The following is an 18,093-nucleotide window of genomic DNA, read 5'->3' as shown; positions in this document are numbered from 1 at the left end:
TGGAATGTCCAATTCGAAAGCTTTTTTTGCTTATGGAAAGACTATTTTGAAAAAAAAAAATAGTTCCAGAATGACCGTTCCATTGGAAAGGGAGGTGTTAGGGTAGGTTTATTCCTTAAGGGTAATATAATAATTTCAAAGGTGGTTGGGGGTGTAAGATACAAGTATGGGGGCCTAGGATTCAACCCCCAATTACCTAATGTCTCAACCTTAGTTTTTCTTCCCCAAAGCCTCACGTACGTACACCCAGTATGAGCCCAATCCATAAGACTTTCAAATTATTAGCATGACGCTCTAACCAACTGAGCTAATAAGTCAATTATATTATAAAATAAATAATGTTGTTATATATAACACTAAAATTTCTAACCTATATTTAATATACATGTAAATTTAAATAATAAATTGTGACAATTAATTTTGTTATAACTCATGAATTATTTAATTCGTATATTTTTTATAAATAAAAAATATTTACTATTAAAAAATTAATTTATTAATAAATTAAAAAAAATATTTTTGATTTTTTTTTATAAAAAAAACACTTACGGATCATCTCATAGATCCGTATGAGTCATATGGATTAATGCATACGAATTACATAATTTATATGCGTTAATTCGTATGACTCAGACAGATCACATAATCCGTATGAGGTATATGAATTATGTAATCCGTAAAAATAAAAAACACTTAAAGATATTTTTAAAATTTTGTTTTAATGCTGGGGGCACAAGCAATATGCCTGGTGCACCTAGCAAAGCCGAAGCCTCACTCGGACACGGGCGATTCCTAAAATATAATCAGGGCCCATACCTCTATTAGTCTCTCATCCATGCCCATTTGATAAGAATCCACTAAATAGATCTTCGTCTAAGAGTTTTTCATTCAGTAATCGGCTCCACCTGTTTCAGCTACTTAACTCACTGCAAAACCCAAAGCTCAGCCTATTCCCTAACGAAAATAATGTCGAGAGACGAAAACGCAAACGGTTCTCAGCCGGAAAGCGACGACGACGACGAAGCTCCGGCACGGAGATATTCTAGGAAATCGCGAGAAAATTCGGATGTAGATTCTGAACCCGATAGAAAGCACATCAATTCGCGGAGAGGAACCTCCGATTCCGACGACGGGGATAGGCGCCGCCGGAGGGAGAGGAAATCGCGGCGGCACTACTGCAGCGAGTCGGATTCCGGTTCCGGGAAAGCGCGAGAAGATTCTGATGTAGACTCGGAAACCGATAGAAAGCAATGCAATTCGAGGAGAAAATCGCAGGGAGGACGCTCGGATTCCGACGACGGCGACAGAACGCACCGGAGGAAGAGGAAATCGCGGCGGCGCCACAGCAGTGACTTCGGCTCGGAGGAGTCCGAGTCGGAGCGGTCCGGTTCGGAATCGGAGAGTGAGGAGGAGCGGAAGCGGCGGGAGAAGAGGAGAAGGAGAGAGAAGGAGGATGAGAGGGAGTGGAAGCGGAGAAGGAGAGAGAAAGAGAGGAAGAGGCGAAGGAGAGAGAAAGAGAAAGAGGAAGAGGAGAGGAGGAAGAAGGAGAAGCTGAAGAAAAAGAAGAAGAAGGAGAAGGAGGAGAGAGGGAAGAAGGGAGCGGTGACGAATTCTTGGGGGAAGTATGGTGTTATTAGAGAAACTGATATGTGGTAAGAGATTAGTTTAATGCCTTTTTATTATTTCTTAATTGTTATGTTCGATTATTGGTTGAAATGAAATGTGAGAGATGATTGTTTGTTGTGATTGATGATTGAATTGTGTGGTCATAGAGGCTGATTGATTGTTTGTGAATTGTGACAAAATAACAAAGTTGTAGAGTGTAGGTTTTGAAATTCTCTGGCAGTGTTTTGTTACTTTGGTTTTGCATGTGAGTTATGTTGTTTGTGGTTACTTGAGGATGAGACTGAATGTGGTCAGTAGACTTGTGATTGAACAAGGCTAATTGTAGAATTTGGTTGACTGATGATGGAATTAAGAATTATAGGTTTTTAAATTGATCAGTGGTGACCTTAGTAAGATTGGTGAAGGGCAATGACTAATAACAGGATTTGATGTTTTCTCATGACAAGATACACAGAAAGAGGAACGAAAAGAAAGAAAACAACTCAAAGAAAGTTCCTGTATGCTCCAAAAAATCTATCTTCCATTGCTTACAAGAAAATTAAAACTCAGAAACTGTACTATTTTAACAGAACCTCACAAGTCATTTCATTGCATGAACAGTAGGTTATACTTTACTCTCCTGATTATGATTACTAGTTTTTACTTTTTGGGGTTTATAATTTTGAAATTTGTTGGCTACTGTCCTCATGCCACAATACAGGAAGATGCTAGGTGTTGGCATAAGCAAAGGTGACAGTTTTTTCATTTATTTTCTTAGGTTGTGTTTGATAATGGTGAAATACGTGAGAAATGGGAGGGAGGGAGGGTGAAGAAATGGGATTTGAGGTACGGAAGTTCCCTCATTTGGTACCCGTTAAATAGTGGGGAGATTTTTTTTTAAAAACGTGTGGGCCTCACACTGTAAACATTCCGCTCTCGGGACTCAGATGCGATGAAATAGCGAGGAAGTGTAGCTGCCTTCTTCACTCTATGGTGTCTCTGCCACTGCTGTGTTGGTCAGTTTTCCCACTGGTGAGGGTGTGGCACGAGTAACACAAATGAAAATATAAAAAATATAATTATACCATGAATTGTTATTTGAAAACACACGCATCTGAGAATGGGTAAAAATATAATTATGCCATGTAATTGATTATACTGATTGTATAATCGATTATAAGGGCGATGTAGGGGATATGGGTAAAAATAATGAATAAATATAAAAGGGTAAAACAGTGTGTTTCTTAATATTCTAATTTCTTTCCCTTCCTTTCTTTCAAAATTCACACCCGACAATCTCATAATTTTATTTCCACTCTATTCTCTTCTATTTCAACTCATACTTCTACTCTATTTATTTATTTTTTTATCTATTTCTCTCTTCTCTATTCCTCTCCTACCCGTTACCACTCCCTCTATTTCCTTTCTCTCTACCAAACAAGGTGTTAATGTAGGGGGAACAGCAGCAGAAATTTCTTAACTGGGATTATTGTTGAAAAGGGTTTAAGCATAACATAGCAATTTGTGCTTGATACTTATGGTTTGTTCCATCTGTTGTCTCTTGCTGGGTACTTTAGCTATACTTTATGTCCAGGAAAGCATGCACTTCTCTGTTTAGGCTTTAGAAGATAAAGTAACTGAAAAAAATTGTAAAATCAGTAACATGTTTACTGGATATTATGATCATACTTTTATTTTTATTTTGGAAGCTTCAATTTATCCTAAGCCACTCAACTCTAATGTTTGTGGTATCAATTTACCAAAGCTTATAATTAAGTAGTAAAGCTAGAAAGGTCTTGTTTAAGTAAAAAGCATCCTGCATTTTTTGTGTGTCTGAATTTAATAACTAGCTAATTTGGCTTTTATATCTTATGAACTAAAGGTCTTGTCATCCCTCTCTGTGAGTGACGTTATGAATATTACAGGACCAAACGACCAGAGTTCACTGCATGGTTGGCAGAAGTAAAGCAGGTGATTATTTTGTTCCACTTTCTATATTATGCAGTCTAAACATGTATGATGTTTTCTGTCCAAAAAAAAATGTATGATGCTTCTTCTTCCTTGGTGGTCACCTGTTCTTGTAAAAGATTAAGTTTGTGGTTTCTTTACATTATCTGGGGAAATATCTTCTCTGTATTCTTCACACAAACTATTTATCTTGTTTCATCAAGAAACCAGATTTTCATAAGAATTAGAGGCCATTTATTTTTTGCCTGAAAGCCTGTTGGACTCAGTCAGTTTGATGATATTTTTTGTCCTTAAAAAAACTGCAGAAAAACCTTTTTTTCATTCATATATTGGAGTCCTAATTTATATGTGTCATGATTACATAAAATATATCCTGTATTGTAATTGTTGAGGCATTTTAACAGGTGAATCTGGAGAATATGTCCAATTGGGAAGAAAAACAGATGTTCAAAGAGTAAGCCCTAAAACTTGCTTCTCAGGTGGGGGGAAATGTTCCATAAAATAATTGAGAAAGAAGGATTTGGGGGGGGGGGGGGGGGTAGTATATAAAGTTGCTGTTTGTTAAGTGTTAAGTTTACTTTTAACGTAGTACAATAGGTGCTAAGGATCCCTAATATGTTCTTAATGATTTCTTTCACTCTCCCCTTAGTGGACTTGTTGATTTTTTAATTATTCACATGTTAATAGTTACATTCAATACTGTGTTGATTTTATTTTCTTGGGTACATATACAGTGTAGATTTAAATGTAATATTGTGTCTAATTTCTTATATGCAGATTCATGGAGGATCACAACACAGCTACCTTTCCTTCCAAAAAGTAAGATCTTGCAGGGTTTTAGTTTACCTTATTTAAGTCTATACAGACCTTAGTGCTCATTTTTGTAAATAAGAAATAATTTATGCCCACATACTTGTTATTTGCCATCTGGAAATATTTGTCTTTTGATTTATCCGTGCTGTGCTCATGAATGCAAACTCCTTGTTTTTGCAATGATGACATGGATCTAAGATCTTGAATGAAACATTTTTGTGTATCTATATGGTTTTACAAATGGTTTAATGTGGCAGGTACTACAATCTTGATGCTTACTACAGGCATCAAATGGAAAAAGAGATGAAAAAAGGTTTTAAGAAAGTCCAGGCAACAGAGCGCACTGTTTTCAATGATGAAGAACAGCGCAGGTATAATATTGTACATGTTGCTTTTACTTATTTAATCTTAAATTGGTTTAGCAACCATTATCTTTTCAAATTACTCTACATCTACTGTTATTTGATTTATTTATTTTCTTAAGAAGCAACAATGTTTACTATCTTCCTAGTTTCTGTTGTTAATATGTTACATTTTCAATAACTACTTATTTCTTTTCACTCTGTCAACAGTTTTTCATTTGCAAAATGATACCTATATTAAATTACTTGAAGCTGTCTTTACAATTGAGTCAGAATATGACCTCTAAAACATTATCCATGCATAGTGTTGACCTGAGTTGCTTCACCCTGCCATAATTTTTTATTGCATTTTAGGCAAGAATTGTTGCAAGCTCGTGAAAAGCACAAGGAGGAGCAAGTAATGGCATTGAAGCACTCTATGCAAACTGGAATGGTTGGTTTTTCACTGGATTTCTTTTATGGAAATTTGGTTTCTTGTCATTTTGTTTATGGCAAGGTTCTTTGTGACATTGGCATGCAATAATTTACAGGCACAGGCAATGAAAGAGCAAACTCAACTTAGGGAGGAGATGGCTTACCAGTACAAGCTTGGAAACTTTGAGGTGAGAGTTACATAATAAACTCCTTTTTTGAGATTGGATTTTAGCTTTTGAGCCTCAACTAGAACTAGCTGTTATTTTATCTCTATAGGCTGCTGCTGCTATCCAGAGAAGGTTGGATCCCGATGCTGCCATATAGTTGGACATACTTACTGTAAATTGAAGTGTTGGGTGATAGGGTAACAATTTTCCCATCACCATGACAGGGTAATGATGGTCCCGTCACCATGACGATTAATTTTATGTCAACTATGTGTCTTTCGGCTTAGTGTTAGCATGCTGTGGATGGGTTATTTTCTGATGGATGAGTAAATTTTGGCTCTTCTGTTACGTCTACCATTGCTAATTGAAGAATGTTTCTTTTTCACATGATGGAGATTTTGGCATTGTAGTTGACTAAGTGACCATTTCAAAAATGTCAAAGAGGTCAAGCTACATGCATGGCTTCAAAATTTCCCATCATTCGGACATACTGCAATTGAGTATTGCATGTAATAAACAGTCTTGCTAGTGAAAAATTTGTTTGACCATTCATCTTTTCAAATGATCGTTCATCTGAAACTATTTTTTAAACCCATGTTTGAGTGAAAATAGAGAGGAAGGAAATATTGAAATGGAGGAGTGAAGGACAGAAGCTGCAATATGAGATGTGCAGTTGCATTTTGTACCCACTAATAGTTGTTAGGGCTTACTGCTTCCATGGAAGATAATTGTCTTCATTAAGTTTGATTGAAATTTAATTGGAGGTTTGCAGCATTTAGCATGAAAAGAAAGAAGCTAAGTGGCTGTTTGGTCTGGACAAATGTTTTCTATTGAATATATAGATAGCAGTGCGGTTACAGGAGAAACCCAAACCTAAACCCTAGTCAGTGACACTAACAATCCATCAAAAGACAATTTAAACTAAAAGACCAAATCACCTCTCTTGGTTGTAGAGCACGATACAATTTGAATTGTGTATTTTGTTGGTGCAATCTTTGTCGTCACTGATAATACACTCACGATAGAACAATAGAATATGCTAATAAATAAAAATGAGCTCTGAGGCTACTCAATGTATTGTGTTCATATTTCACCATATTAGGTTCAAAATGGAGGGAGTCCTTGTTATGTATTATGATGGCCATGTGGTATCAACTTCTTAGGGGATATTATTTCAATATCTTAATGGTCTTAAATTTATTAAAATTGGTGAGGAAATGTCGATTGGTATTTTGAGAAAAGCAATTATGGATGCAATTGGAGGTGAACGAAGTTTATTTGAGTTTTAGAAGACAATGAAGTGGAGAAGATATTTTTCATCTTTTCAAAGTTTAGTTCTAAATGACCAATCAAGTTGTATACAATGATCCACCGATTTTCAAAAGAAATCCTTTTCCTATTGTCTAAATAAGTAAATCAAGATTTGCCAAACATATGATTGTCAAGATAAGTGGATTAATGATAACAAACTTTAACAAAGATGATAACTCTATGTAGTCATGTTTTTAATTGATGAAATTTATATTGATTATATTGATTGTTGTTAATTGTTTAGTAAATTTAATTAAAATTCCATTCTTTTTATTTTATTACATTACTAGGCATGTCTCGTCTAAAGACACTGGTATTCTATGTAATACTAAAAACAACTCTTATTTTCATTTTAATACCACTATTTAAGATATATTTGATTTTAAAAGGAAAGTGAAAAAAAGGTAAAGTAAGATGGTTTTGAAAATTGTATAATAAGAAAATAAAAAATAATAATTTAATATATCATTATATAATCCACCTTTCTCTCTTTTCCATCCAAAATTAGACAAATTTAAAACATGTGTATTTCTTGCATTTGTTTCACCATTTCCCCTCGCTCTCTCTTCAAACAGTCTTATATTCCTTTCTTTCACTGTCTTTACTTTTTATTTTTATAATAAAAAGGAGTAAATCAATTATTTTTTACTAAAAGCATATTAATTTTTATATAAAAAAGTAGCAAGGAAACTATTTATTTTCCTCGTGACTTTGAAGTTTGAAGGAAGAGACAAGATTGGAAGATTGAAGGGGCCACCACCAACCATTCCCATGAAAGATGTTATTTAATATTTACCCGTCACCATGTTATGGACTCAAATGATGCCATCCAACGCTTTTAATTGGTACATATCACTTCACAGTCCACTTGACCCATGAGTCATGATATAAGGAAGGAACTAGGAAGGAAGAAACTAGGGGAGGATCACAATTACTTATTTTATTAATTCTAGCTTAAATTGCTGTCTATCTTGTCAAAAAATTAAAAACTAAATTGTTGTCTATCCTTATCGCCAAATCGGCGCAATGCAATATATTGAAATCCCTTGATTGCAATATCCAATCTAATAATTTCTTTGTCTTTTAAGTACTTCCCATCCTGGCTTGTATCTAGCGTTCGGCTCTCGGCTCATTCTTCATTTCTAACTTTATTATTAACTAAAAAAATAAAAAAAATGAAATAAATTGATTGGTTATTTTTCGTAATATATTATTAAATAATATTAAAATTGTTATTAAAAAATACTAAAAGGAAAATGCAATAATTTATTAAGAATGAATTTTTTGAAAATAGAATAAAATCTGTTATTAAAAATAAAATTTCTAAAAATAGAATTATTTGTCTTTAATAGAATAATAATTAAGTATAGTTATAATATAATGAATAATAAAATAGAATCTATTCATAATAGAATAATATTGATTTGAATTAATAATTGAATTAAATTATATCATTTAATATTTTTAAAGAGAATGAATATGAAATTAAATGTGACATTATCCCATAAGATATATATATATATATATATATATATATATATATATATATATATATATATATATATATATATATAAAAGATATTTAGTAGATTATTTGAAAACATAAATTATATTTATTTGTTTATAGGAGAATTAATTAATAAGACATGTTTAGATTTATGTTAATATATAATATTAAAATAAATTACTATACAATATCATTGAAATTAAATAGATTGTATTAGTTTAGAAAATAATGGTAGAACAATTTTTATTTCGTAGGATTATAATTTACTTTTTTAAATCATTCATATATGTTTTTAATATGGAAAATATTAATTTTAATATTCGGCCATTGAATCTAATTTTCAGTTATGTCACTCTCTGCTTCACAACCCAAACCCATAATTTTCCTTTGAACCGACACATTTCACAGCTCGGATTTGTTCATGAAGTGAGCCATAACAAGACAAGGACTCTTGTCTTTTTATTTTATTTTTTCACTTTAAGGCTTTAGAGAATATCTTTGTCTTATGATGGAATAAATAATGAAAAATTTAATCGTTAATAATCATTATCAATCAATATTCCACATCTAAATAAAACCCTTTTGCTCACTACAGAAGCTTTGACAGTGTCCTACCTTCTACTTCACTTCTGTCCCTCGTTCTGCTTTTTTGCATCTCTCTCTCTCTCTCTGGAATGTTGAACTGAGCCAGCCAAGCTTGTTGCTTTGCAAGTGGAAACAGAGATAGATACATACATACAAGGGCTTCAAAATGAGGGGTCCTTTGGGTGCAGTCATAGGAAGGTACCCTTCAAGTGATGGAACCACTCATTTGGGTGGCATCATAAGGCACAACAAAAAATGCAGAGACATAGCCGTTCTTGTCATCTTTGTTGCATTCTGGATTGCCTTGATTGTCAACTCCAGCTTTGCTTTCAACCGAGGAAACCCATTGAGGTGAGGATCTTAAACTTTGCAGCTTTTTTCTGATTGTGCATTGTGCTAATGGAGTTGCTGTAATTGGCAAGTTGTAGTTTTTAAGTGCAAATTTAAGCCTTTACATGCAATTTCTCAAAGGGATACTTCTATACTGCTTTCTTTTTTCTCTTTAGAAAAATTTGCCATGGATATTTAGCTTTCAACATTTTATGCATTTCCTTGTGTGTGTGTGTGTGTGTGTGTGTGGGACTCTATTGTATAGTAACATGAAACCTGTAATTTTATTCTCCCTTTTGTTGTTATGGTGGTGTAAGTTGTGATTGCACATTTTATGGCTTACTAGGCTTACTTATGGGCTGGACTACAAAGGAAACGTGTGTGGACAAAAGCATGCAGTTCAAGATCTTCGAGAATTGGAGCTCAGATACTGGCTAAGTCCTAATCAGGTTTATCAAAGTGGATTGAAGGATAGCCAATTCAAGCTGGCCAACGCCCGCAGTATATGCTTATTGGACTGCCCTATACCTTCTGAAGATTCACTTACTTGGGTGTGTGATTATCCTGAAGGAGATATTCGCGTTTCATTGAATGATTGGATTGATATGAACTATGATTATTTTGAGTTCCTTACGCCAGAAATGAGAAACTCTTCTCTTCAACTTCAAGGCCCTTGTTATCCTGTCATATTTCCTAGTGTAAATGGTGAGAAAACTTTTGCATTTCTAATGTATTCATAAATGTCATGTGTTGTTGTATGCCTGCTAATGATTGTGTTGTGTGGATACATTACTTTGAGATTTTACCCTGGTTGCAAATTGTGCTCCTTGTAGGAAAGGAATTATTTTTAGGATTGCTTTTTTCTTTCTTTGTGGGGAGGGGGAGTGGATAGTGTGTTAGGGAACTGTTTCCTACATATGATGAGTTTTATAAATACCGGATTTTTACTGCATACTTTTTGTCTAGTTTACTGGAGTTGCCAATTCATTGTTAAAGCATCGAATGTATCCTTAAAGCATTGGCGGCAGATGGGTGGAGTTAACATCAATGAAGACATTGTTATTGACAAGTCCATTCATGAGTATATCAATTCTCATTCAGCTGTTTTAAAGGTTAGCTTTTTTCAACTTTCTACCTTCTTTTTTTAAATTGATGTTATGACTGTGATTTTTCCCAGGGAAAGCATAACACCTTATCAGCATCTTAGTTTTAAATTGTAACACAAGAAACAGGAAATTAAAAGAAGTTTGTGGGAGCAAGGAAGTATAAAAGAGATATGAGCATTCTGCTGATAAGATATGCTGGCAGGATAGTGAAGAGCACACTTATATCGAGTTTTATTTCCTTGGTTTTACCACCTTTCATATCACACCCAGTGCTCTCTGCTGATAAAGTTTTACATTTAATTTGTTGATTGTTCTTGGTAGGGGTAACAATGCAATGAACAGAAGGTAATAGAGTAAAAAATTATTGATGCTTGTCGATATGCATTGTGCTTCGAATATTGTGGCATTTTCACTCTACAAAGTACACTTGTTTGAAACTTTGTTTTTCTCTTTCATTTGGTCTTCCATTAAGCATTATATCATTATGCATGTGTTGCAGTCTTGCAGAGATTTGAAGTTTCACAAATACTTTTATATGCAGAGATACATGGCTGACATAGGAAAGGCATGGCCTGTGCTGATTGTTTGTGGAGGGATTTTACCTCTGTTTCTGTCTGTGATTTGGCTGCTGATGATTCGGCATTTTGTTGCTGCCATGCCTTGGATTACAGTGGTTTTGTTTAATGTTCTTATAATATCAGTTACAATGTTTTTCTACCTAAAAGGTTAGGATATCTGCTGGGCTATTTCGAGTTGCATATGCCTGTTTTTTTAAGGAAGTAGCACTATACAGAAGATAACCAAAATATGAATATTTCTTTTTTTATTATACTCACTTTTCCTTTCCATGCCTTTTATATTGAATGTTTACTTCCTTGTCAGCTGCATAGCCTGTTCATTTTTTAAATCACCATTTTCATAAATACCCATCCATCAAGTGTACTTTATCATCCTCTCTGATATATCCAATCAAGCACACAACGCTTCTCTGGTTGTATTTTTAGTTTGACAAATGTTTCTAACTTATTTTCAGGCACTTACCACAGATTAGCCTGCATAACAACTTAGACCAAAAGTTAAAAAATAAAAAATTTAGCCAGACACAAACTAGATGTTTTCCAGTCATAATTAAAATATATGACTTATGGTACGAGGCAGACACAGGGGCCGTTTGAAAAGAACAGAACAAATTAATTGTAATGTATTTTCTTTTATTGAATATTAGAATTTGGAATGCCAAAATATTAGATGATATGGCTTAACTTTTTGAGTTTGTATTGTGATAGCCTAGTCATTTATCAGGACTTGGGAAATGATCCAGATCTTGTCCTTGGTCTTCAGTGCATTTTGGGCATTGGAAACAATGAAAAAAATTGTTTATTTGTGTGGTATACAACTCATGAGTCATGAAATATTCAAATAGATGAAAGAATTGGTATAACTGATACTCATGTTGTAATCTGTTATTAAATTTGAAGTCTATTGTACTTGCTTCTGTAACTTTTGAATTATCTAGCCAAATATTTTTATTTCTTTTTTTCTAGATTTTGAGCAAGCACCAATCAAACAATATAATGCCTAATGTTGACTTCCTGGCTTTCAGTTGGCTGGATAGGAAATGATGCTATTTCCCCCATCATAGGTGAGCATGATCCTTACATTCATGTATTTGTAAGGGTAAGTATCGTTGTGATTGAGACCTTAAATATTTATTCTCTCTCTCACTACATTGATAACTTATTGATTTATCATATAAATTAATCTTCAGGAGCTTACTCATCTACGAGTTGTCACTGTCCTTATGACCTTTATCATGCTTGTTGCCATTCTTACATCAATTGCTGTTGTTCGGCGAATCCTTATGGCAACTTCTGTCCTTAAGGCAAGCATAACTTTATTATATGCAATTATGAAACTATGATTGAGTTTGTTGTTTTTCTTCGTTGATTGATATCTGATGTCAATTATGTGTATTTTTAACCTAAAATATATTTCTACGGCTGAACTTCCGATCAGGGTCACATTTGTCACGCATTTTTAATAATCTCTAAGTAACGTATGGACATTCTTTTCTATGCAAAGTTGCTATAGATTAACTCTTTCTATGAATTTGGTGATTGTTAAGAAATTATGGTAAATTACCCGGTACCTATATCTACTGTTGCACTTTTTCTTTTTCAATTAACCCAAATTTTACTTACTAGTTACTACTTAGATTAAGCAATTGGAGTGAATTTATCTTGTGACACCCTCTACCTTGACATCCATATGATTAAGAAAAACATATAAAAATTTGGAATTTAATTAAATCAATTTTATTTAAATTACTTAATCTAATTCACGTGAATAAAAGAGTCACATTCGCTTCAAGTTGTTAAAAACACCTCCGGCTCAAAACAAGACCGTTCAAGTTTACAAAAGAACTCAAGTTAAGCAACAAAATAAAATAAAGTAAAATACATGTTTGGAACATCATGCAATTAAAACAGAAACCCATGTCCCAGTGTCAGGTTATTGTATAATTCATAACTCACAACACAAGTATTGGCACATCAAGTATTAACCACACACTTATTCACAATCATATCTCATGTTCACAATTCAACATTTCACAATATCACAATCCATCACATGTTTACGTGTATATTACAAATTAACACATGTTTAACTTTTCACTTATACTCAATCTTAATAACAATGTTATAATCTCAAAACAACATGTTATCTCACAATTTATCATTTCATACAATTTCAATCACAATTTCATGATTCAAATATAACAATTTATCATGCTAATCTAGTAAATCTTATCTAAAACACCAACAAATTATACAAAAATGTTTCTCACAACATGAGAGTAAAACCCCTCAAACAATTTTACAAAATCATATCAAAATCAAAGTAATCAAAATCATAGGAAAAAACACAAAAACACAAAGAACACTCAATTTTATCAATCAATTCGCATTAGGGTATCAATTGGTCTGTCAAACACAACAATCTCGTAATTATAATCATATTACAATACAATAAACATCTCAAAATAAACTCCAATTTGATCCTTTAAGAATCCTTACACAAGTTCATTCTAACCCCAATTGTGATAAACTCATCTCTTACCTCAAAGTGGGCTCTAGCGGTTCCTTAAAATTCCTCAAGTTTTTCCTCTGATTGCTGCAGACATTATTTTGCAAATCCCAATGGTGGGGATGTTCGAAAATGAGTTCCGAATCTGGTGTTTAAATTTCACGACGATCCAAGGGATCGTAGTTTTACTGGGACAGGTTTGAGTGTATGCTGGAGAAAGAGAGCTACATGCGAGGGACTTTTCTCTCACCATAGATATTATTTCTTATATCCCAACGGTGGGAATGTGTGAAAATGAGTTCGGAACCTGGTGTTTAAATTTCACAACGATTCAATGGTTAACGAGTCTAGGATCATATTTTACTGGAACATGTTTGAGTGTATGTGGAGAAAGAAAAGGTTTTGAGAAAAGGGAAAGGAAAAACGAATTTAAGAGTAAGAGAGAGCATATAAACTCGTCGCATATATAAAATCTGATCTAATATGTTTTTATTTATAACTAGGGTACTCTTAGCCGCCTATTATTTACTTTATTTTTTTATTTTTTTATTTTATAAAAAAGAACTCTATTTTACTCTCTATCAAATGAATAAATAAAATATTATTTTTATTTTTTAAGAATATATATTTATTTTATTTACCTTAAAACTATTATTTTAATTAATAAAATTATTTCTCCTTATTTATTTAATTACAAAAAATCTCATTATTTTTATAAAACTCTATTTATTTTTAAATAAAATATTTTTTAATTTATTTCACGAAAAAATGAGGTGTAACCTACCTGTTCTTGTGAAAACTAATCTTGGCAAGTCTGCATATGGCAGCATAAGTATTCACATCATACTCAAACTTTGGTCATATCAATTTGACCATCCATTTTTTTTGTTTACTATTCAATCAATGGAAACTTAACCTTTCATCTTTCACTCTGAAAATGCTATTTGTTAACCATCATTTTCATTGTTAATATGTGATATATGTTTTGCTTATGGAACATTTATTTCCTAACTTCTGTGATCTATAAGTATAAACCTGCCATGTAATACATTAGGTTTCACATCCAGTTGTCACGAAGTTATGCATAACTTCTCTTTCACAATATTGTTAGACGAAGTTATGCATAACTTCTCTTTCACAATATTGTTAGACATACCTAGTCCATAGGCACATAATATGGTACAACATAGCAATCCTAGAATTATAAGTAATTGTGGAATGATGATACTGCATTCTTTCCCTTATGACAGTCAGTTAAATTGATTTTAATGCAAGTGTTGCTCACAGGTTGCTGCAAAAATGATAGGAGAAGTTCGAGCACTTATTATTTTTCCAATCATACCGTATGGTATTCTTGCAGTGTTCTACATGTTCTGGATTTCTGCTGCTCTTCATTTGTTTAGCTCTGGTCGGGTTGTTCAGAATAATTGCAACTCTAACTGTTGCGCATATGACCTGTTGGAAAAAAAGGTGATCTGTGATCAGTGTTGTGGATATAGCATTCTTTACACACCGCATATTGGAGTTGCCATCCTTTTTCACTTTTTTAGCTGTTATTGGGCTACACAATTTCTCATAGCTTGCTCATCAACAGTGATTGCTGGATCTGTTGCCTCTTACTATTGGGCCCATGGTGAAGCATCTGTAAGTCAAAATACCATGTTCATAAATGAAATGAATAATGCAATTCAGAGTCAAAATACAATGTTACTAAATGTAATTCATCTTTCTCAACGCAGCCTGAAATTCCTTTTCTTTCAGTCTTTTCCTCCATGAAGAGGCTTATGCGTTACAGTCTTGGTTCTGTGGCTCTTGGCTCTCTGACTGTATCATTTGTAGAGTCAATCCGCTTTCTGCTTGAATCTATTCGCCGGAAACTTAAAGGCTCTAGCCACGTGCCTGATAGCTGGATTGGCAAGGCTGCTCACCAATCTTCTCAATGTTTTCGAAGGTCTATTGAGTGGACCATCAAATCAGTGAACCGAAATGCTTACATCATGGTAATTTTTGTTAACCTTCCATAAGCCAAATATGTATGCATCATGTTGATAAATATCTGCATACTAATTTGCAGTTATTATTTAACAAATAAGGATATATTAAGGACCAATAAATGGAAAAGCTAATTTTAATGTACTTTTTGCCTTGTAATTCTAATCAGCAAGTATGGGAGCGGCTGAATTGCTTATGGGTCTTTAATGTTAACATATATAGACTTGCATGATTTATTAACCTAAAATAAGTTTTGCTGTTATTTCTCGGGATTCCTCCAGTAATGTCCTTTTTGGCACTTTAACCTCAGATAAAGTCCTTTCCTGATTACTTGTTATCCAGTTCCAGAGGTGTATTCCAGGACAGGTTGCATGGTAATTGATAGAGTTCAGGCTTGGTAAAAAACTGTCTACTAAGTATTAACTTCTATCATCTTTTATACTTGTGGCATTAAAATGTTTACAGTCAATGTCCCCCCTTCCCTAGAATAATGGTTTTGCTTTAACATTTTGAGGGAGAAGTATTATGTTAGAATTTTGTTTCTTTTTCCTAATAAGGCATTCTCTGTTTAACTTAGTATATTATTTTCACTAACTTTTTTTATTTATTCAATGCGTTATCCTTTTCTGTTAATTCAATTTATCCTTCTGCATTTAACTTCTCAAGTATCTGCCTGACACTTGCAGATTGCTATAACGGGTAAAAGTTTCTTTAGAGCTTCTGCTATTGCAACAGAATTGATCATGAATAACATCCTACGGATTGGGCGTGTTAACGTTATTGGAGATGTTATTTTGTTCCTTGGAAAACTATGTGTCAGCCTCTCAAGTGCTGCTTTTGCTTTCCTCATGTTGGACGCACACAAGTACAGATCTGCACATAACAAGATCTCATCTCCACTATTGCCTGTTGTGGTATGTTTAACATAATCGAATTAAAAGGGAAGGGCTTAAAGATCAATTATGGTTTAACCAAACCATGAAAGAGGGTTCTTCAACTTTAATTGATAAAATGTGTAGACTCTCGATTAGATGGATAGTGGGTGAAAATATTTCAGTATGTCCATAGGTTTCAGTTCCAAAATATTGAGTATTCATATAAACTGATTGGTTCAAAATTATTTTGGGCCTAAATTAGCCATTTTGTTGCTACTTCTATTTAAAGAACTTGTTTTTTGTTCATCATTAAGAGTGAAATCTGTGGCCATACAATCATCACCACTGAGTAAAAAAGTGACTTTATACAGTCAACATGACCATAATGGATAACATGCTAGCTAAAAGGATGAAGGGCTGCAAAAAAAGTTGCAAAAAATATATCCATGTTAATTCTCCCTTTAATGCTGAATTGTAAACATTTATCAAAATCTCAATGGATTTTTTGCAATGCAGGTTTGCTGGGCTCTTGGATATATTGTTGCAACTCTTTTCTTTGCAGTTGTAGAGATGTCAATTGACACCATCATTCTCTCATTCTGCCAAGACTCTGAAGAGCATGGGACAGCACAGTATGCTCCACCTCTTCTCATTGAAACTCTTGGAGACCAAAATGAGATGCAGAGACTTACACAAGGACCCCAATGAAATATTTCCTTGTATTATTTTGTCTCTGATGAATTTTAATAGAGCTTCAAGATTTAGAATTTTGTTAAGGTCCTTAATTTTGCCACCTGAGTTCTGTTCTTCTCCATTCTCCTTGTATATATGTTATATCCAATGTTCAACAAAGGTGCCCTCTTGATTTAGGTAGCTTTCAAAGTATTTTTATTTTTTCACAAATGGAAATGAGTTATGCTAGGACATGTTATGGGCACAAACAGAACAAATTCAATTTTTGTTCTTGTGTAATTATGATCTTTTTCAAACGTGCATCTTGTGATGAATTATAAGATCTTCAGTTGTAGATCCTCTTCTATCATATATAGCATTATTTCAGAAGAGTTAAGATAGCACGAAATCTTAAAAGAAATAAGGGATTGTAAGCTAAATTGTTTATTTATTCATATTTATTTTCCAATTATTTTAAGGATGGTAGCAATTGATTTTGGTCATCATAGCAAAAATTTGGTACTGTCACTCAAATGTTCATGGTCCATCATATCCCGTGCCACATTGAATTGATCTTGTCTTAAAATTCGTAACGACCACAACAATGAAACAAACAGATGATAAGTATTCTTAGATTCAGAAAATAAATTTCAAAGGAGTGTTAGTAAGACTAACACATTCTTTCTAATGCATGCTCTATTATTAATACATGTTCTATTACTAATTAAATTTTCTTAAAAATTACAAAATTAAGAGGAAATTTGTTAAATAAAAAATAAAACCCATAAAAATTTATGATTTTCTACAAATTTAACAGTTAATTTTGTGTTAAAAAAGTATGTTAGAGAAAGTATTGTTAATATTTTTCTAAATTTTAACATCAATTAGTATCATGATTGATTTCGCAGCTTTAACTTTCATAAACTCTAAAATCATGAGTTGTAAAAGCACTACTCTGGTTTTTTTACAGAACTACTCGTGTCTTTTGTCAAAATTATGATTTCAGGATTCCAAAAACAGATCCAATAATGCTATAAGCCCATAACTTAGCACAGCTTGACTCTCAAGTTATTGTCAAGCTTGCTTCATAACACATGGTTTTAGATAGTCAATGACATTATTAGTTGTATGATGACTTGCCAACTAGTTAACGGTACCATATTGTCAAACTCTTGGGTCTTTCTAATTTTAAAATTGTAAATAAATCTGTTCACCAAAAATATATGATATTATCATATCACATTTATTTTGCATTATAAAATTAATTTTTCATGATCTTATGTCATTAGTTTTTTTTTT

General features: G+C 33.1%; 2 protein-coding genes across 2 annotated transcripts; both read left to right on the top strand.

The window, feature by feature from the left end:
* Nucleotides 1–868: 868 nt before the first annotated feature.
* Nucleotides 869–5,891, top strand: LOC114380491 (vicilin-like seed storage protein At2g18540). Its single transcript, XM_028339578.1, has 8 exons — nt 869–1,652; nt 3,531–3,576; nt 3,978–4,027; nt 4,351–4,392; nt 4,644–4,757; nt 5,103–5,181; nt 5,279–5,350; nt 5,439–5,891. Exons 1-8 carry the CDS (start codon nt 967–969, stop codon nt 5,484–5,486), a joined length of 1,137 nt encoding a protein of 378 aa, XP_028195379.1. The 5' UTR covers nt 869–966; the 3' UTR covers nt 5,487–5,891.
* Nucleotides 5,892–8,729: 2,838 nt separating this feature from the next.
* Nucleotides 8,730–17,166, top strand: LOC114377889 (choline transporter protein 1-like). The gene is made up of 10 exons (XM_028336354.1): nt 8,730–9,083; nt 9,409–9,767; nt 10,029–10,174; nt 10,710–10,893; nt 11,772–11,845; nt 11,937–12,050; nt 14,543–14,899; nt 14,995–15,255; nt 15,934–16,161; nt 16,639–17,166. Exons 1-10 carry the CDS (start codon nt 8,899–8,901, stop codon nt 16,828–16,830), a joined length of 2,100 nt encoding a protein of 699 aa, XP_028192155.1. The 5' UTR covers nt 8,730–8,898; the 3' UTR covers nt 16,831–17,166.
* Nucleotides 17,167–18,093: the final 927 nt, after the last annotated feature.

This window comes from Glycine soja, chromosome 12 (assembly GCF_004193775.1).
Source record: "Glycine soja cultivar W05 chromosome 12, ASM419377v2, whole genome shotgun sequence".
NCBI classification, from domain to species: Eukaryota; Viridiplantae; Streptophyta; class Magnoliopsida; order Fabales; family Fabaceae; genus Glycine; species Glycine soja.
This window is presented reverse-complemented; position numbering and strand designations above follow the sequence as displayed.